The sequence below is a fragment of the Manis pentadactyla genome, chromosome 8, assembly GCF_030020395.1.
Source record: "Manis pentadactyla isolate mManPen7 chromosome 8, mManPen7.hap1, whole genome shotgun sequence".
Classification (NCBI taxonomy): Eukaryota; Metazoa; Chordata; class Mammalia; order Pholidota; family Manidae; genus Manis; species Manis pentadactyla.
Genome location: NC_080026.1, coordinates 103,669,184 through 103,690,420, shown reverse-complemented (window position 1 = coordinate 103,690,420; position 21,237 = coordinate 103,669,184). Strand labels below are relative to the sequence as shown.

The 21,237-nt window shown below is 38.7% G+C and overlaps 1 protein-coding gene across 10 annotated transcripts in view; it reads left to right on the top strand.

The window, feature by feature from the left end:
- The window catches only part of CPEB3 (cytoplasmic polyadenylation element binding protein 3), a 191,512-nt gene extending 187,520 nt beyond the window's left edge, over positions 1-3,992 (top strand). For all 10 annotated transcript variants that reach the window (XM_057506085.1, XM_057506086.1, XM_057506089.1 and 7 more), the window contains one exon: positions 203-3,992. In XM_057506085.1, coding sequence (XP_057362068.1) covers positions 203-430 — 228 coding nt within the window. In that variant the 3' untranslated portion in view covers positions 431-3,992. The remainder of the gene's footprint in view (positions 1-202) is intronic.
- Positions 3,993-21,237: the final 17,245 nt, after the last annotated feature.

Below are 21,237 nucleotides of genomic sequence, written 5' to 3'. Positions count from 1 at the left end.
TTAAGAATTTGGTTACAGTCACACAACTGGTAAATGAAGGAGTAGATCCCAGAGTCCATACCCTCAGCTCCCATCCGATACCCACGGAGTTCGAAGCAGTGTCTGACTGAGACATATTATGAAACCATACTGTAAACTCTCACAAGGAAGAAAAATTAGGGAGCTTTGCTAACCTTTTTTCCTCTTTCCTCTTTGGTCCAAGGTGGAAGTGAAGCCATATGTGCTGGATGATCAGATGTGTGATGAGTGCCAGGGCACACGCTGTGGTGGCAAGTTTGCTCCATTCTTCTGTGCCAACGTCACCTGTCTGCAGTATTACTGCGAATACTGCTGGGCGAGCATACACTCCCGCGCCGGGCGGGAGTTCCACAAACCGCTGGTGAAGGAGGGAGGCGACCGCCCTCGTCATGTCCCGTTCCGCTGGAGCTGAGCCCGGGCTGATCCAGCCACAAGTACTGGAGTAGATAACACGGAGGGAAAAGAGAGGGCACTGCCTCAGGGCTTACAGTGTTCTGGAAATCTGTGCATTCATTCTCGATTTTTAAAGAAGAAATGGGTCTTTTTATTATTACTATTATTTACAGTCATATTACTGAACTCAGTGTCCAGTATAATGCAGAATTGCAGAGTGTATAACGGTACTGATTTGCACTTTGATTCACACCTTTGTCTGCTTGGTACCTTAATTTCTTACACCTGACCTGTCACTCGTAGACTGCCATTCTCATCAGCAGCCATCAGGTTGATGTCTTTGACTTTTTGTTTGTTGTTGTGTTGCTGTTGTTCTGATGGTTTTTGAACTGGAGCATGCACTTATTTTCAGAAACTTAAGAGAGTTGCCCCTAGGAGAAGATTACCAAAGGTAATACTCGTGTGTAGGTGGCAGATGTAGTGAAAACTTCACAACAATTCAGCAATCATTAGCTGGGGTCATGTAGAGTAAGGATAACCCTTAATGAAAATAAGCCCTTAGTTTCCTATTTTGACATGTAAGGATACCTCATAAGCTGAATCTTTATTTTCCCTTCATGTTTGATTTTTGTTTTGCTGAGGATTTTGGTTAGATATTTTAGTGTTATGTAAATTATGCTGCAATAGCTTTTGCTGCTATTAAAATGGTATTTTTAATACCATAGTACTCTATTCAGGCTAAGGTATCAATTTAAAAAACACCCAACAAACACACTTTCGTGATTTAGGGATAGAATCAGCTGCTGAAAGGAAATCAGAAAAGACTTCAGAAAGCTTCAGTGGAAGGTCACTATTTCTGACTGCATGTTTACTTAATCAGGTTGCTGCATGCAATAAATTTTATATCCAATGTCTAGTATAAAACCTTCCCACAATGCACAAATTAAGAATCTATATAAGCTATAAAATACTAATTTTTTTTCCTAAAAAAAAAAAAGACTTTTTTTCATTCAAAGAATTGGTAATTGATCGGAGGAAGGCATGCCTCAATAAATGGAATGCTTCTGAAATTAGGAAGAGCCCATAACAGAATGACTTATATTACAACCAATATAAAAACCTAGGTGTAGGATATTCTTAAAGCAAATTTGTGGATGGTAGATGAAGTACTTTGCGGTGCTCTGTTATATATTGTGCAATTTATTTTATATAGTAAAGTGATTATGTCTAACTGTGATCAAACTTAACTGTTTAAAGCCTCTGTGTCAGACATTAATGAACTTGACAGTTCATAACTGGTATATTATTAACTAACACATGAGCTCTTAGTTACAATCTCCTAGTGCTTGCACCATTTTACATAGCTTCAGACCTTGTCCAGAAAACCAAAGAGCTCATCTTAGCTTACAGACACTAGGAATATATACAGTATATAGAGATAAGTTGTCAGATTGACAAACTAGGCACATTTTAAGAAAGTTGCGTGATGGTGATGCTAAAGAAATGTCTGTACCAAATAAGACAGCCTGGGCAGGGTTGGTTGTCTGAGTGAGAAATGAACTACTTAATCTGCGAATCTGTCCTGTAAAGCTTGAATAGAACTAGTAGTACTACCGGACATCTTCTTAGCATTCACTCTTGGGCTGCAGATAGTAATATATAAACACACACAGTGATTGTGAGACTATGTAAATCTTTTTTTCTTAATTTTCCTATGTTTTGGAATTCTGGGGACAATCTGACTGGATGTGACGCTGCAGAACAGATTTAAGTCACTGTGTTTTATGTGCTGTGATGTCCTTCTGCTGTCTTAATACTGCTTGCTTTTGTTTTGTTTTGTTCTATTTCTCCAGTGTTCAGTTGCAGTTACCAGCTCTTAGACTATAGTTTGTTTTCAAAAAGGAAAAACAAAAATAGTTTTTTACTGGATTAAAAATGCTTATTACAATTCTCCCCTTTTGAGGTTACCTCTGGGCTTTTTGGTAACAATTGCTCTTTTCCAGCCCAGCTGTGGTTTTCTGTTTGTTTGTTTGTTTTCTATGTTTGTGGTTTTTTTTCATCTGTGTGAGGGGTTTTGTTATGCACTACTACTTTTTGTATTCTAGACAGTTTTCAAAAGTTGGCTGAAGATTTTTTGTTTGTTTGTTTTTAAGGAAAAAGGCATGCTTTCTGACTGACATGATCTTTTGCAATACCTCAATTTTGAAATATAGGAAAGAAAATGATATTTTCTAAGTAAGTTTATTCAGAAAAATATATATTAATTTAATTCTGCCAGAAAAATGATTTAACAGATGGGTAACTTTATTTTTTTCATGCTTATTTGTGTTTTTTGAAAATGAAGAAGTTAGAGCTTTATAACTATAATATTAAAGATCATATCTAACCTACAGAAATCTACCTAATTATGTGAAAGAAGCAAAACCTTTTGAAGAAGCACCCCTCTTTCATGTACTAAAATAACACTGAGACAAAACAAAAAATAAAGCTGGAAGATTGTACAGCATAAAGCTAAAGTGAAGGTGAGAAACCATTGTCATGAAGAATAGGTTACAAAAACTAAACTCCATTTGGTGCTGAAAGTTGTGAATAGATGGTGGAAACTATTTCCCTTAATTTGTATATTTATAATCAAGCATTGATTGTGCACGACTGACCAGGATTGTGAAAGAGTTCTTCTGTTTGTATTTTTTTAAAGAGAACTTTTTTAGTTTATTAAATTATAACATGTTCCCTTTTGTTTTGTAAATAAATGTACCCCTAAGTTGTTAATGTTATATTAAAAGAGAGGGTCCTTCAAAAAAATTATTTTTTAAAACACAGAGGTGTTCTGACCTGCAACTTGACTGGGAAGCCCCTGGGTATCACAGGTCCTGTTGTGGCCTTTCCTTGACGTGACACTTGAACTAGTCGATTTTTTGAAGGCTATAACCTAACCTCGACTATTTGTTGTTATGTGCAATACTGTTTGTACTGTTTGTATAAAAAATAGAAAAAAAAAAGAAAAGAAAAAAGGCATAAATCTTTATTGCAGATTTATTTTCATTGCAAACTTTAGACATTGTGATTCACTGAAATCATTTTTCTACTGTCAAATATGTACCTTTTCTTCATGCTGGTATTTTTTCAATAGTAATGTAGCCTTTGTACTGAGACAAATTTTCATTGTTATTTTTAGAAAGATTTTTTGCTAAGAAAAAATTAAACATATTTACATATTTTTCATTTTATTTCGTATTTTCTTTAAGGAGTGCTTTCTCAATCATTAATAGAGTTGTTTCTGGGAGGGACTTTCATATCTGGTCAATGTCATAATATTATTTTGTATTTTTACTTGGAATAAATTAATTTTATGATGCTAATTCTTTAAAAGTTTATTTTTTTCATTTTCAGTTATTTTTGAAGCTAAAACCTTTGTAATATTGTTACTAAAGTGTCTAGTTTTTTGAAATGCAAAGCTTTATGTATTAACTTGCTGATGTGGTTTACAATAGTGTGACAACGATGAAAATGGTTGGTTATGTAAAGTGATTGGGAAATGTAATGGACAATTGGGTAATAAAATGACAGAATGAGCAGAACATGTGAGATTTTGACAAGCCTTTTCCTTTATTACAGTGGTTTAGTGTAAGACTAGGGATGTCACAGTACGGTTCTCTAGGGATGTCACAGTGGATTTACACAACACCAGGTGCAGCCAGGTCTGTGGCCCTGACCAGGAAGTCAGCCTACTGAAAGTGCCACCAGGTTGACAGCCTGGCCAAGTCAACAGAAGGATTCATTGCTTTTCCTCTAACTTCATTGTGTGTGTGCGCGTGTGTGGAGAGAGAGGGAGAGAGAATCTGCCACCAGCTGCTGGCCACGTGGAGACAGTGCCTTTTGCCCAGGCCAAATCTTTGCTGTGCATCTGCAGTGGTGACGTCTGCGAGTAAAAGGCGGTTGCTGAGAAGACACCGCCTGTGCGTAGATGGGATCGCGGTGTCTCACCTGAGTTACCCCGTCGGCCTGGGGGCGTTCTGAGGGAGCCCCTCGGCGGCACCGCTGTAGATGGACAGGCTCAGCCTTCATCCTCCTCTGCCCCGACCCCACCCCGCCTGCTCTCCGTATGGTGGCCCTTGTTTGTCCCGTGTTGTAGCAATACATGTGGCTGCTCCATGCATGGTCTGTCTGCCCTCCTGCTGTTCCACATCCACCTCACCTTGAAGCTGTGCTGCCAAGGCAGCATGTCATTGTAACGGCACCTGAAGTTTTTACAAAACCATACAACTGCAAAACTGGTGTTGCGTAAACAGAACATCCAATGACTTGCTCTAGATAGAGGGTGTGTTTCTAGTCCTTGATGGCCTCTTCTGTTTCCGTCGCTACAGCAGAGAGGTGGTCAGTTACTCAGAGAAACGTGTGTCCAGAGTTGGCTTTTGGGTATGCTCTATGTATTCAGTTTTGTAAATAACATATAGATTAGATCAACTTGTGATGTAAAATTTTAACTGAAATTGGGTACTACTGGTTGGAATTTTACATTAACTACAAATAAGTGATTAGGAACAGAAGAAAAGAAATTGGAAAATTCTTGCTTAGTGGTATAAAGATTATGCTTAGATTTCTGCCTATATCTTGTGTTTTATAGCTTGTTAGTGAGGCATGGGCTAATGCAGAATGTACTACATTTATGCAATTAGCAAATAACTGCTAGTTTTCATTTTATCTATTATATTAGCAACAAAATGGCATTTAACTGGGTAAAGCTCCTACCTAAATATTTGAGTATTGTGACATCTCTACTTGCAAGGTTTGAGTGAAAGATTAGTCACAGATTAGTGAAAAAAGTATCTTTTTGTTAAAACTGGCTTATTTGTATGGATTGTTGCTTTTTCACCAGTTTCTGTGGTATGTCACCTAACATTTTGTTTTTGTTTTATTTTTTTTATAATAACCAAACATCTCTATCTCAGCTGCAATAGTGTTCCATTTTACCACAGAGTATTTTATAATTAATGTTGTTGACTTTATACCCCAAAATGGATCAAGAAGTGGATATGCGATTTGGGGATGTTTAAATTTGTGTGACTATGAAGTTAACTGCAACAAGTAGAAAACTTGGGTGCTAATACAGGATTACTTCTGCTTTTTCTTTTCTGGATATAGTTCTGTTGGGGTATAAAGTATTAGGTATTTGTATTTTTGCTGTCAAATAATGGACATAACTTTTAGAGTGTTCACAGCTAAGATCTCTGTATTTGTTTTTCAACTAACAACTACTTTTCAATGTATTGTATCTTTTATTACTGTTCTCTTAGATTGTTTTTGCTAGTAACTCTTACTCAGCTTCCGCCTTTGGGGCTTGGACTAATATTGCTTGTATGGAACTGCAGTACTGTGACTACCCATGGAGCTCAATGCAGCTATTGCTTACAACTGCTTAAACTTTGTAGTTTGAACTTCATTTTTTTTTCTGTAATAACAACTTATTAAATCTAGTTGTATGAAGTACTGACACTTGTCATCCTTTGCATTTGCTAAGGAATAGCTTGGAGTATATTGATTGCATCTGGGAACATTTACACATTCAATTTGCTTGATTAGCTTTTTGGGGGGCTGATCAAATTCCTTCACAGCAGGTTTAAGTGCACAAAATTCACCTCTCTGACACAACACTCATATTTTTAAGAAAGCAGTAGAGTATGTGAAACAAGAAGGTGCTTGATTGTTGACACAATGTGAATGTGTATTCACGGCAAGGTTTTTGGAGGTGCAGTTGGTTTCTTACGCCAGCACTTGCCCCATGAAATCCATTTTCAAAATCAAAATTAAGAAAGTCAGTAAAAACGTTAAGTACGCCCCCTTTCGTTTCGTTTTTTTGCACAAAGCTCTTGCAGATCCCTCCCCAAAATGGGCCTTTTTATAATTTCCTATCGATTTCTGGGTATGGCTAGAAGCTCTCTCGTGGGCACTAACTTTCATCCCATGTAAAAGATCACAAAATGCAGGTGCCGGCGTTGTACCCCCAGAGACTGACTGCAGGGCGTGGGGGTGGGCCTGGCGCAGGTGTGGGTGACTCCCGAGCGTCCGCACAGCGCGCGCCGGCGTGGGCGCCCCGAGGCCGCGCGGCCCGTCACCTGGGGCGCCCGGAGGAGGGCGGGACCCGCGCACGCCGCGCTCGGGCCCCTCGGGAGGCGGGTTCCAGCCCGCCCGCCGCCTCGCGGGGAGCTCGGCTCCGCGGAGGAACGAGGGTCGGCCGCGGGCAGTCACGGAATGCCTCGGCCCGGCCCAGGGTGCGCGGTGTCGCACACGCTCCCGCACAGGCCTGCTCCCACCGCGGTATTCTGCGCTGCACCCCTTCCTGCGGCGGGTACCCCGCCCGCCCCACAGGGAGCCCTAACGCGCGGCCTCAAGGCGGTTCACTCGCCGCAGTCCTGCAGGTAAGTTAACCCGGCGCGCCGGCCCACCAGGCCCGAAGGGCAGCGCGGGCTGTCCCCGGCCTGGTGGCCCGGGGCGCTGCTCTGGGCGCTGCCAACGTGGGCACAGCTTCCCCAGCAGCCCGCGCGGGGTGCACCGAGGCCGGAAGCGGATGCGGGGGCCTGAGAAGAAGCTCAGGCACTGAGCCGCGGGCGCAGCATCTATGGTTTGGAGCTCAGTAGCCCCTCCGAAGTGGGGAGAGAAATATTAATTTCGTCCCTTTTACAATGGATTTTCTAAAAATGCAGGCATAGGGAGATATTGTGGGTTTGGTTCCAGACCACCGCTGTAAAGTGATATCCTGAAGCGAGTCAAATGAATTATTTGGTTTCCCAGTACATACAAAAGTTACTTTTAGACTATACTGTCATCTATTGTGTGCAATAGTATATCTAAAAACATGTACATACCTTAATTTAAAAATATTTTATTGCTAAAAAATGCTAACAGTCTGAGCTTTCATCGGGTCACAATCTTTTTGCTGCGGCTGTGTGGACGGCTGCTGACAGATCAGGGTGGTGGCTGCAGAAGTGTGGGGAGGCTTATGGCAATTTTGGAAAGTAAGACAACAACGAACTTTTGCTGCTACAATTGACTCTTCCTTTCACAAGTGATTTCTCTGCAGCATTCAGTGCTGTTAGATAGCAGTTCACCCACAGGAGAACTTCTTGCAAAATTGGGCGTCATCCCTCTCCTACCCTGCTGCTGCTTCATTGACTAAGTTTATGGAATATTCTTAATCCCTCGGTGTCATTTCAACATTCTTCACCGCATCTTCAACTGGGAGTAGATCTACCTCAAGAAACCACTTTCTTACTCATCCTTAAGAAGCAACTGTCATCCTTTCAAGTTTTATATGAGATTGAGTCACATTCTCAGGCTTCACATCTAATCCTAATTCTCTTGCTGTTTCCAGCACATCTGCAGTCACTTCCTCCACCTTGGACTTGAACCCAAAAGGGTTGGAATCAACTTCTTCCAAACTCCTGTAATGACACTTGACTTCTCCCTATTAATCACAAATGTTCTTAATGACATCTAGGATGGTGAATCCTTTCCAGAAGGGTTTCGGTTAACTTTGCACAGATCCACAAAGGAATCGCTCTCTATGGCAGCTATCGCCTTATGAAGTGTATTTCTTAAATAGTAAGACTTGAAGGTTGAAATGACTCCTTGATCCAAGGGCTGCAGAATGCAGGGATGTTGTGTTAGCAGGCATGAAAATAACATTGTCCATCTCTACCAGAGCTCTTGGGTGCCCAGGTACACTGTCAGTGAGCAGTGATAATATTTTGAAAGGAGCCTTTTTTCTGAGCAAAAGGTCTCAACAGTGGGCTTAAAATATTCAGGAAACCATGTTGTAAGCAGATGTGCTGTCATCCAGGCTTTGTTGTTCCATTTATAGAGCATGGCAGAGTAGATTTAGCATAGTCCTTAAGAGCCCTAGAATTTTCAGAATGGTCAATGCATTGGCTTCAACTGAAAGTCACCAGCTACATTAGATCCTAACAAGAGGGCCCGTCTTTTGACGTTTTGAAGCCAGGCATTGACTTCTCCTCTCTCTAGCTAGGGAAGCCCTAGTAGACATCATCTTCCAACATAAGGCTGTTTCGTCTGCATTGAAAAACCTGCCGTTTAGTGTAGCCACCTTCGTTAATTATCTTAGCTAGATCTTCTGGATAACTTGCTGCAGCTTCTACATCAGCCCTTGCTGCTTCACCTTGCACTTTTATGCTGTAGAGATAGCTTTTTCACTTAAACCTCATGAACCAACCTCTACTAGCTTCTGATTTCCTTCTGCGGTTTCCTACCTCTCTCTTAAGACCTCCTTGCTCGGATTAGGCTTTGGCATAAGAGAAAGTTGTGGCTGGTTTGATCATCTCTCCAGACCACTCTTACATTCTCCACATCAGCAACAAAGCTGTTTCACTTCCTCATTATTCATGTGTTTCCTCCAGGAACTCTGCCTTCGAACTAATTCACGACTGGGCTGTTTGTTTGGCAACAGTTCGGCCCATCTCAGCTCACAATGTGCCTTCCTCACTAAGCTTAAGCATTTCTTGCTTTTGATTTAAAGTGAGAAATGTGCGACTCTTCACCTAAGCACCCCGTAATTTTAATGTTGTGCCTCAGGGAATAGGGAGGCCTAAGGAGGAGAGACGGGAATGGTTCAGCGCCGCAGTCTGAACACACATTTATCAATTAAGTTCCTCGTTTTATATGGGCATGGTTTGCAGAGCCCCAAAAGAATTACAGTAGTAACATCAAAGATCATTGATCACAGACTGCCATAACAAATACAGTAATAATGAAAAACTTTGTAATACTGGGATAATTACTGAAATCTGATACAGAGGCACAAAGTGAGCAAATGCAGTTGGGAAAATACACACATGACACAGGGTTGCCAGAAACCTTCAGTCTGTAAGTACAGTAGCCGGGAGGTGCAATAAAGCAAAGCACAATAAACTGAGGTACACCCATATATCATGCACTAGACAACAAATGGAATCCTATTTTCAGAATGCTGGTTGGACTTGAACCCCACATTTGTCCCCTGACAAAAAGGTTCTGACATCCTAATTTTTGGAGTGGAGGGACATGGGTTACTGAATGGTGCCTTTGTGATGAGCAGCCTGTTTTTTCCAGGGGTAAATGTCAGCAGGCCTCTGCAAGGTCTGGAGTAGTAGTTGTGAGGCAGCCCCCTTGCTAGACACTAAACCCATTTAGTGATGTGCAGGACAGGCCCCGATCGCTAAGGCTGGGTCTTACGTCTAAGGTAACTGCTTTACAGAAAAGAAAATTCATCGCTGCGAACACTGATGAACACTCAGCTTCGCACTGGACCTCGTGGGTTTTCACCAGGCCCTTGGCCCGTGGGTCCCTTGGGCGCTCTGAAATCGGAAGATTTAAAGATCATACTTTAACTGGAACAGTTGTCCTAATCGGTCACTGTGTAGGGGGATAAGGGGCATTCCAAGTGATGGATCCTAGTGCTCTTCAGTGGTTTGTTGGGAAGAAAGCTGGTTTCCTCTACCAATTTAGGTTCAGGGCTTAGGAAGTCTGTGAATCAACTGACAAGAGACAGATTAATGGGAAAAAAGCTTATTCACAGGCACATGAAGTGCCCAAAAGTGGCCCCTCATAATTAGAGGTGGGGTTCATAACCGAACTTAATAAGGGAAAGGGTGGGGAAAAGGGGGCTTGTATAAGAAAATCAAATATTTCTTTAGGAAAGACAATAGGGTTCTAGGGAAGCAAGTGGGAGATAAGGTTTGTGATAATATTTATGCAGCTGGAAGCATTTTCTTGGGAGAAGGCATGGATTACAGCCTCGCTCTCGGAAGTTTCTGTCTTTGGTCAGATAAGGGAAGCTCCAAAAAAGCTTTTTGCATTTATTAAGTCTCAGATGCATATGCTCATCTTTGTATCACCTCCAGGCAGTCTGTGTGGGTCCCCACAGATAAATGGCTGGAATGAAGCTATCACTGGAGCAGATAACTGAACATTCTCTTTAGCCCATTATGTGGTATTTTGGAGGGAAGGAAGTCTGAGTGTCAGCGTTGCCTGTCTTTAGAGGAGGAGGACTTGCTGTAACCTCACAGGCACTCATCCCAACATTTAGTCTGGCCCCACAAGGGTCAGCCTTTTCTTCTTTGCTGTTACTGGTCAAATCTGCTTAAAACATTTTGAGCTGTGACTTCACTTCTATGTGGAATCTAAGAAACAAAACCAAACCCAGACTTATAGAGAGAACAGTGCATGGTTGCCAGGGGGCAGAGGGGTTGTGGATGGTGGTAGTGATGAAATCCAGTTATACAATAAGTCACGGGGGTGGCAATGCACAGCATGGGGAATATAGTCAATAACATACCATTAACTTTGTGATGATGGTAATTAGACTTACTGTGGTGACCATTTTGCAGTGTATACAAATGTGGAATCACTATGTCGTACACCTGAAACTAATATATGTGTCACTTATATCTCAGTTTAAAAAGTGATTTGAGCTGAACTGCTAAAAAGCAATTCCCAAAAGACAGGCACAAGAAGGCAGGCCTGCAGGTACACGCAGCATCACAGAGGAACTCACACACCGCTGATCAAAATGAGACACAAAAGAGCACATAGTATGATTCCCACTTATATGAATGGGCAGAGGAGCAACTGAATGGAGCATGAAGGTGGCCTCTGAGGTCCCAGGGACTTTCTTGATCTGGGTGTTGAGTACACAGGTGTGTTGAGTTTCTGAAAGTTGAGCTCTACACTGCAGTATGTGCACTTTTCCATGCTTCATTGGAATATTAAAATTTTTTTATATTTTATATAAAAAAGGCTCTCTGAAAAGTAAAAGCTGATATTTGGACCAAATGGAATCCTTTTCTGGCAATCTGAATCTAACTTATTTTTCATACACCTGAGTAATCAGATTTCCGGTCTGGCTGTCATTGCTCCCAGTTGCCTGGACCGGCTTGCTTTCCCAATCCACCCACACCTCAATTTCTCTGCTCCAGATCATCCGCCCTCGCATCTCAGGGTTCCTTTGTGCTCCTCCTTAAGCTGACCAATATCCAGGAGGATTTTTTTAAAGCCAATTTGCAGGGAAAGGTAGGGTAGAGAGAGTAAAAAAAAGAAAAAAAACCTCCATTAATCTCTGCAGTTGAAGGTCAATTACTTTCACTGTGCATGTACTGACTGTTGGCCCCACTTCCACATGATAGTCTGAATGATTTCTTAACATTAAAATTTTGAGTTATTTATAGATTCATATAATATTGTAAGAAAAAAGACAGATCTCATGTATTCCTTATACCCAGTTTCTCCCTAACACCTTGCAAAACTGTACTAAATATCACAACCAGAATACTGATGATGATGCAAAAAACATTTCCATCACCACGAGGAACTCACATTACAGCCACTTCCCTCCCACTCCTGTCCCTACTGATCCCTGGCAGTGACTAATCTGCTCTCCAGGTCTATAACTTTCTCAAGAATGTTAACATGCCCCTAGCCAGACTTTTCAAGAAAAAAAGAGTCTACTCACATAAACAGAATCAGAAAGAGAAAGGAAAAATCACTATGGACACCACAGAAATACAAAGAATTATTAGAGAATACTATGAAAAATTATATGCTGACAAACTGGATAATCTAGAAGAAATGGACAACTTTCTAGAAAAATAGAACCTTCCAAGACTGACCCAGGAAGAAAACAGAAAATCTAAACAGACCAGTTACCAGCAATCAAGTTGAACCTGTAATCAAAAAACTACCCAAGAACAAAACCCCCGGACCAGATGGATTCATGGCTGAATTTTGTCAGACATACAGAGAAGACATAATACCATTCTCCTTAAAGTTTTCCAAAAAATAAAAGGGGAGGGAATACTTCTGAACTCATTCTATGAAGCCAGCATCATCACTCTAATACCAAAACCAGGCAAAGACACCATAAAAAAGAAAATTACCAATGTCCCTGATGAACATAGATGCAAAAATACTCAACAAAATATTAGCAAACCGAATTAAAAAATACATCAAGAGGATCATACATCATGATCAAGTGGGATTCATCCCAGGGATGCAAGGATGGTACAACATTAAAAAATCCAACAACATCCCTACAACAACAAAAAGAAGGACAAAAACCACATGATCATCTCCATAGATGCTAAAAAAGCATTTGTCAAAAATTCAACATCCATTCATGATAAAAACTCTCAACAAAATGGGTATAAAGGGCAAGTACCTCAACTTAATAAAGGCCATATATGATAAACCCACAGCCAACATCATACTTAACAACCTGAAGCTGAAAGCTTTTCCTCTAAGATCAGGAAAAGACAAGATGCCCAGTCTCCCAAATTATATTCAACATAGTACTGGAGGTCCTAGCCACGGCAATCAGACAACACAAAGAAATAAAAGGCATCCAGATTGGTAAGGAAGAAGTTAAACTGTCGCTGTTTACAGATGACATGATATTGCACATAAAAAGCCCTGAAGACTCCACTCCAAAACTATGAGAACTAATATCTGAATTCAGCAAAGTTGCAGGATACAAAATTAATACACAGAAATCTGTTGCATTCCTATACATTAATGATGAACTAGCAGAAAAAGAAATCAGGAAAACAATTCCATTCACAATTGCATCAAAAAGAATAAAATACCTAGGAATAAACCTAACCACAGAAGTGAAAGACCTGTACTCTGAAAACTACAAGACACTCTTAAGAGAAATTAAAGAGGACACTAATAAATGGAAACTCATCCTATGCTCTGGGCTACAAAGAATTAATACTGTCAAAATGGCCATTCTGCCTAATGATTCAATGCAATCCCTATCAAAACACCTACAGCCTTCTTCAATGAACTAGAGCAAATAGTTCTAAAATTCATATGGAATGACGAAAGACCCTGAATAGCCAAAGCAATGCTGAGAAGGAAGAATAAAGCAGGGGGAATTACGCTCCCCAAGTTCAAGCTCTACTACAAAGCCACAGTAATCAAGACAATTTGGTACTGGCACAGGAACAGACCCATAGATCAGTGGAACAGAATAGAGAGTCCAGATATTAACCCAAGCATATGTGATCAATTAATGTACAATAAAGGAGCCATGGACATACAATGGGGAAATGACAGCCTCTTCAACATCTGGTGTTGGCAATACTGGACAGCTACATGTAAGAGAATGAAACTGGATCACTGTCTAACTCCATACACAAAAGTAAACTTGAAATGGGTCAAAGACCTGAATGTAAGTCATGAAACCATAAAACTCTTAGAAGAAAACATAGGCAAAACTCTCTTGAATACAAACATGAGCAACATCTTCATGAACATACCTCCCTGGGCAAGGGAAACAAAAGCAAATATGAACAAGTGGGACTGTATCAAACTAAAAAGCTTCTGTACAACAACAAATGACACCATCAGTAGAACAAAAAGACGTCCTACAGTATGGGAGAATATATTCATAAATGACATATCTGATAAGGGGTTGACATCCAAAATATACAAAGAGCTCATGCACCTCAACAAACAAAATGCAAATAAGCCTATTAAAAAATGGGCAGAGAAGCTGAACAGACAGTTCTCCAAAGAAGAAATTCAGATGGCTAACAGGCACATGAAAAGATGCTCCACATCGCTAATCATCAGAGAAATGCAAATTAAAACCACAATGAGATAGCACCTCACAGCAGTTAGGATGGCCACCATCCAAAAGACAAACAACAACAAGTGTTGGCGAGGATGTAGAGAAAGGGGAGCCCTCCTACTGGTGGGAATGTGAACTAGTTCAACCATTCTGGAAAGCAGTATGGAGGTTCCTCAAAAAGCTCAAAATAGACATACCATTTGACCTAGGAATTCCACTTCTAGGAACTTATCCTAAGAATGCAGCAGCCCAGTTTGAAAAAGACATATGTATCCCTATGTTTATTGCAGCACTATTTACAATAGCCAAGAAATGGAAGCAACCTAAGTGTCCATCAGTAGATGAATGGATAAAGAAGAGGTGGTACATATAGACAATGGAATATTATTCAGCCATAAGAAGAAAACAAATCCTGCCATTTGCAACAACATGGATGGAGCTAGAGGGTATTATGCTCAGTGAAATAAGCAACATGGAGAAAGACAAGTACCAGGTGATTTCACTCATCTGTGGAGTATAAGAACAAAGAAAAAACTGAAGGAACAGAACAGCAGCAGACTCACAGAACCCAAGAATGGACTAACAGTTACCAAAGGAAAAGGGACTGAGGAGGGTGGGTAGGAAGGGAGGGAGAAGGGGATTGAGGGCTATTATGACTGGTACACATGGTGTGGTGGTGGTGGTGGGGGCGCGGGGAAGGCAGTATAGCACAAAGACAAGTAGTGACTCTATAGCATCTTACTATGCTGATGGACAGTGACTGTAATGGGGTATGTGGTGGGGACTTGATAATGGGGGGAATCTAGTAACCACAATGTTGCTCATGTAATTGTATACTAATGATACCAAAATAAAAAGAAATAAGTAAATAAATAAAAGAATTGCATAGTGTTATAATCCCTAAAAGCTTTCAGTAAAAAACATATTTAAGAAGAGAAAGATATTACAATTTCACGTAAATCCCTCTCTAGAAACAGAATGAAATCAGGGAATATGTGCATGATGAATTAACATTTTCATCCCATAATTTATGGTGCACTTAGAACCACCAGTGCAGTATGTTTTGTATTACAATTATAATTCTATTTTAAGTTTTGTTTATCCCAAGACTTGTTAGGAATTTTTGGATTTCACGTTTTGTTGGTGGTAGGGATATAATAATTTATTTTGTAAACTTTTTTTTTTACTGGGGCATGGTGATGTTTGTAAGTTCAAATAGTGTTTTTAAGGAATATACACCATGAGAATGTACTGTAGTTTAAAATACAAAGAAAACATAATCTTCAGCATTGTGATCCAGCATTAAATTTAGGTTTAACCAAAAAAAAAAAAATTAACTTGGAATAAATGGAATGGAATAATGGTATATTATAGATTAATGGAAAACTAATGGAAAAAAATGGAGGCAGATAACCTTTTGGGTCTGCCTTTTTTCAGTCAGCATAATTCTCTAGAGATTCATCTTGGTGGCTGTATGTAACAATAGTCTGTTCCTTTTGATTGCCAAGTACTGTTCATGGATGCACCATATTTTATTTAATCATTTATTTGTTGAAGGGCATTTGAATTGTTTCTAGCTTGGAGTTATTACAAATAAAGCTGCTATAAATGTTCATATACAGGTTTTTGTATGAATATATCTTCATTCTGGGACAGATGCCCAGGAATGCAACTAGGGGGTATGGTACTTTCATGTTCAGTTTTTAAAGGAACTACCAAATCATTTTGTAAATACCTTACTGCCTTTTTACATACTGACCAAAGTGTTATGAGTGATCCTAGTTTCTGTCCTCTCCAGCATTTTGTGTTGTCACTACATAGTGCCATTCTGATAGGTGTGCAATAATATCCCACTGTGGCTTTAATTTGCATTTCCCTAATGTCCAGTAAGGTTGAACAGTTTTTAATTTGTGTATTTGTCATCTCTATATTTTCTTCAGTGAAATATATCTGTTTTTGCCCATTTTCTAATTGTTTTTTTAATCATGTGGCTATTTTAAAAAATTTATTTTATGGAGCAATTTTAAGTTCAGAGAAAACTGATCAAATAGTACAGAGTTGTAATGTACCTCCTTCAATCCCACCCCCTCACCAACCTTTCCCTATTAACATCTTGCATTAGTGTGGTACGTTTGTTAGAATTGATCAACCAATATCTATAAATTGTTATTCACTAATAAAGTCCGTAGTTTACATTAGGGTTCACTTTTTATTTGTACATTTCTATGGGTTTTGACAAATGCTAAGTTCCCCCATTATAGTATCATACACAACAGTTTAACTGCGCTAAAACCCCATGTGCTTCAGCTGTTCATCCTAACCCCTACCCCCTGGCAGCCTCTGATCTTTTTACTATGTCTATAGTTTTGATCCTTTTGCAAAAATGACAGTCATACAGTATGGAATCATATACAGTTGCGATCATATAGTATGTAGCCTTTTCACACTGGCTTCTTTCACTAAGCAATATGCATTTAAGGTGTCTCCATGCCTTTTCTTGGCTTCATAGCTGATTTCTTTTTAGTGCTGAGTAATGTTCCATTATCTGGATGTACCTGCGTTTATCCATTCACCTACCAAACATCTTGGTTGCTTCCTGGTTTTTGCAATTGCCAAAAAGCTGCTATAAACATCCATGTGCAGGTTTATTGTGGACATAAGTTTTCGACTCCTTTGGATAACTATGTATGACCATGATTGCTGGATCATAGGATAAGACTATGTGTAGCTACAATTTTAAGAGACTGCCAAACTGTCTTCCAAAGTCGCTGTACCATATACTGCATTCCCACCAGCAATGAGTTCCTGTTGTTTGTCAGGATTTGGTATCACGTTTTGGATTTTTGCCATTCTAATAGGTATGGAATGGCATCTCATTGTTCTAACTTATAAATTCCTAATGATGCATGATATTGAACATCTCATGTGCTTATCTGACACCTGTATTTTCTTTGGTGAGAAGTCTCTTCAGGTCTTTTGCCCACTTTTTACACTGGGTTGATTGTTTTCTTTTTGTTGAGTTTTAAGTTCTTTGTATAATTTGAATGCAAGTCCTTCATGTGTTTTGCAGATATTTTCTCCCAGTCTGTGGCTAGTCTTTGCATTCTCCTGTCTTTTGCAGAGTAGAAGTTTTTAAATTTAATTAAGTTCAATTTACAGTTTTTCTTGTTCAAGACAATGCTTTTCATGTTATATCTAAAAGCACTGGCAAACACATGGTCATCTAGATTTTCTTCTGTTACCTTAAAGAAGTCTTACAGTTTTGCACTTAGCATTTAGATCTATTATTTTCAATCAATTTTTGTAAAAGGTGTGCGGTCTGTCTAGATTCAGCTTTTTTGCATGGGGATGTCCAGTTGTTCCAGCACAGTTGTTGGAGAGACTGTCCCTTCTCCATGAATTGCCTCGGCTCCTTTACCAAGGGTCACTTGACTATTTGTGAGGGTCTACTCCCTGGCTCTATGTTTTGTTCCATTGATCTGTTCTTTCACCAGTTCTACACTGTCTTGATTACTGGTACTTTGAAGTATTGTCTTGAAGTCAGTGTCAATCCCAAGATTTTGTTCTTTTTCAGTATTGTGTTGGCTATTGTATGTTTTTTTTCTTTTACATATGAACTTTAGAATCACTTTGTTAGCACTCACAAAATACTTGGCCAGAATTTGGATTGCAATGAATATATAGATCAGTTTGGGAAGAACCAACATCTTAACAATATTGAGTCTTCTTATCCATGAATATGAAATATCTCTATTATTTCTTTGATTTCTTTCATTAGAATTTTGTAGTTTTTCTCATAGATCTTACACTTTTTTTAGATTTAAGCCTAAGTAGTTCATTTTTGGGGTGCTCATCTTGGTATATAAGAAAGCAATGAACTTTTTAGCCTTATACCCTGCAACTGTGCTATAATCACTTATAATTTCCAGGAGATTTTTTGTTTCTTGTATGAATTCTTTGGGATTTTTCTGTATAAGATAACCCTATGTCATCTGCAAAGATATTTTTTTCTAATAAAGTGTAGTCAATAAACAATATATTGGTTTCAGGTGTACAACATAGTGACTGAACAGGTATCTATATTGTTAAATGTTCACCCCAATGAGTGTAGTTACCATCTGTCAACATACAGAGATTATTACAATAATATTGACTATATTCCCTATGCTGTACTTTCATCTGTGACTAATTTATACTGGTATTTTGTGCCTCTTTATCCCCTTCACCTATTTCACCCATTTCCCCATCACCCTCTCCTATAGCAACCACCAGTCTCTTCTCTGTGTCTATCAGTCTGTTTCTGTTTTGTTTTTAGATTTCACGTAAGTGAAATCATATGATTTATCTTTATTTTACTTAGCATAATACCCTCTACATCTATACATATCTTTGCAAACGGCAGGATTTTTTCTTTTTATGGCTGAATAATACTCCATTGTGTATATGGTACAACATCTTCTTTATCCATTCATCTACTGATGTTGCTTCCATATCTTGGCTATTGTAAATAATGTGGCAATAAACACAGGGGTTCATATATATTTTCAAATCAGGGATTTTGTTTTCTTTGGGTAAATTCCCATAAGTGGCATGACTGAGTTATAGGGTATTTCTATTTTTAGTTTTCTGAGGAACTTCCATACTGCTTTCCATAGTGGCTGCACCAATTTATATTCCCACCAACAGTGTAGGGAGTTCTCTTTTCTCCACATCCTTACCAACATTTGTTATTTCCTGTCTTTTGTGTAGAGGCCATTCTGACTGGTGTAAGGTGATAATCTCATTGTGGTTTTGATTTTTGATTTGCATTTCCCTGATGATTAGTGAAGCTTAACATCTTTTCATGTACCTGTTGGCCATCTGTATGTCTTCTTTAGAAAAATGTCTATTCACCTGTGTCCATTTTTTAATTGGGTTGTTTTTCTAGTTTTGAGCTGTATGACTTTATGTATTTTGGATATTAGCCCCTTGTCAGCTATATCACTTGCAAATATATTCCCCTATATGATAGGTTGCCTTTTTGTTTTGTTGGTGATTCCCTTTACTGTACAAGTTATCACTTCTTCATTTTTGCTTTTGTTTCTCTTGCCTGGGGAGATGCATCCAGAAAAAAAATTACTGATGCTGACATTCATTAAGTTTACTGTTTATGTTTTCTCCTAAGAATTCTGTGGTTTCAGTTCTTACACTTAAATCTTTAATCCATTTTGAGTTTATTTTTGTGCATGGTGTAAGATAGTGATCCATTTTCATTCTTGCATGGAGCTATCCTGTTTTTTCCCAACCCATTTATTGAAAAGACTGCCTTTTCTCCACTGCATATTCATGCCTTTGTCATATAGTAATTGACCCAGAGGTGGTTTTATTTTTGGACTCTCCATTCTGTTCCACTGGTCTATATATCTGTTCTTGTGCTAGTACCATACCGTTTTGATTCCTGTTGCTTTGTAGTATGGTTTAAAATAGAGAGTGTGACACCACCAGCTTTGTTCTTTTTCAAGATTGCTTGGGCTATCAGGTGGTTTCTTTTTGGTTTCACAGAAATTTTAGGATTATTTGCTCTAGTTCTACTTTTCTAGTGAAAAATACCATTGATACTTTGGTAGGGACTGCATTGAATCTGTACATTGTTTTGGGCAGTATGACTATTTTAACAATATTAATTTTTTCTATCCATGAATGTGAAATAGCTTTCATTTGTAACTTCTTCAGTTTCTTTCATTAACATCTTACAATTTTCAGAAAACTGGTCTTTCACCTCCTTGGTTTAATTTATTCCTAAGTATTTTATTCTTTTTGATGCAATTGTAAATGGGATTGATTTCTTCTCTATTTCATTATTTGTAGATAGAAATGGAACACATTTCCATATAATGACTTTATACCTTGTGACTTTACTGAATTTATTCTAGTAGTTTTTTGGTGGAGTCTTTAGGGTTTTCTATATATAGTATCATGTCATCTTCAAAATAAAGAGAGTTTTACTTCTACTTTACCAATTTGGATGCCTTTTCTTTTTCTTGTCTGATTGCCATGGCTAGGACCCCCAGGATTATGTTGAATAAAAGTGGTGAGAGTAGGTATCCTTGTCTTATTCCTTATCTTAGGGGGAAAATGTATGCTTTATTCATAAAGTTAGTTTAATTGATCCTTTGTATTTTTTTTTAGTCTGTCTTTATTTCAGCTCTGATCTTCTATTTCCAAACTTCTATTAAGTTTGGGCTTTGTTCTTCCTTTCCAGTTCCTTTAGGTGTAGGGTTAGAATGAGATTTTCCTTGTGTCTTGAGGCAGACCTATTAACACTATGAACTTCCCTTTTAAAACTGCTTTTGTAGTATCTCAAGATTTTGCATCGTTATGTTTCCATTTTCACTTTTGTCCAATTATATTTTGATTTCCTCTTTAATTCATTTATCTATTGGCTCTTTAGTAGCATGCTGTTCAGCTTCCACATGCTTTTTTCTCGTTTTTCTCCCTGTAATTGATGTCTAGTTTCACACTGCTGTGTTCAGAAGCAATGCTTGGTATATATGTCATATATAAGCTACATGGTAACCACAAACCAAAAACCTAGTATGTGGTCTATCCTGGAGAATGTTCCATGTGCACTTGAAAAAGGATGAGTATTTTGTTTTTGGATATAACATTCTGTATATACCTATTAGGTTCACTTGGTCTAACGCCATCAGTCAAAGAAACTATTTTATTAACTTTGTCTGGATGATCTATCTGTTGATGTACGTAGGGTGTTAAAGCCCCCTACTATTATTATTACTGTGAATTTCCCTCTTCATATGTTAGTATTTGCTTCTATGTATTTAGGTGCTCCTCTGTTGAGTGTGTAAATATTTATAATTGTTACACCTTCTTGATGGGTTGAGCCTGCAATCATTATATAATGTCCTTCTTTGGTTCTCTTTACAGTCTTTGTTTTAAAGTTTATTTTGTCTGATATAAGTACTGCCACGCCAGCTTTTTTCCCCTTTCTATTTGCATGGAATATGTTTTCCATCCCTTCAGTTTCAGTATGTGTCTTCAGGTCTAAAGTGAGTCTCTTGTAGGACGCATATATAAGGATCTTGTGTTTTTAATCCATTCAGTCACTTCATCTCTTTTGGAGCATTTAGTCCATTTACATTAAAGTAATTATTGATAGGTATGTACTTGTTGCCATTTTGTTAAGTATTTTCTGGTTATTTTTG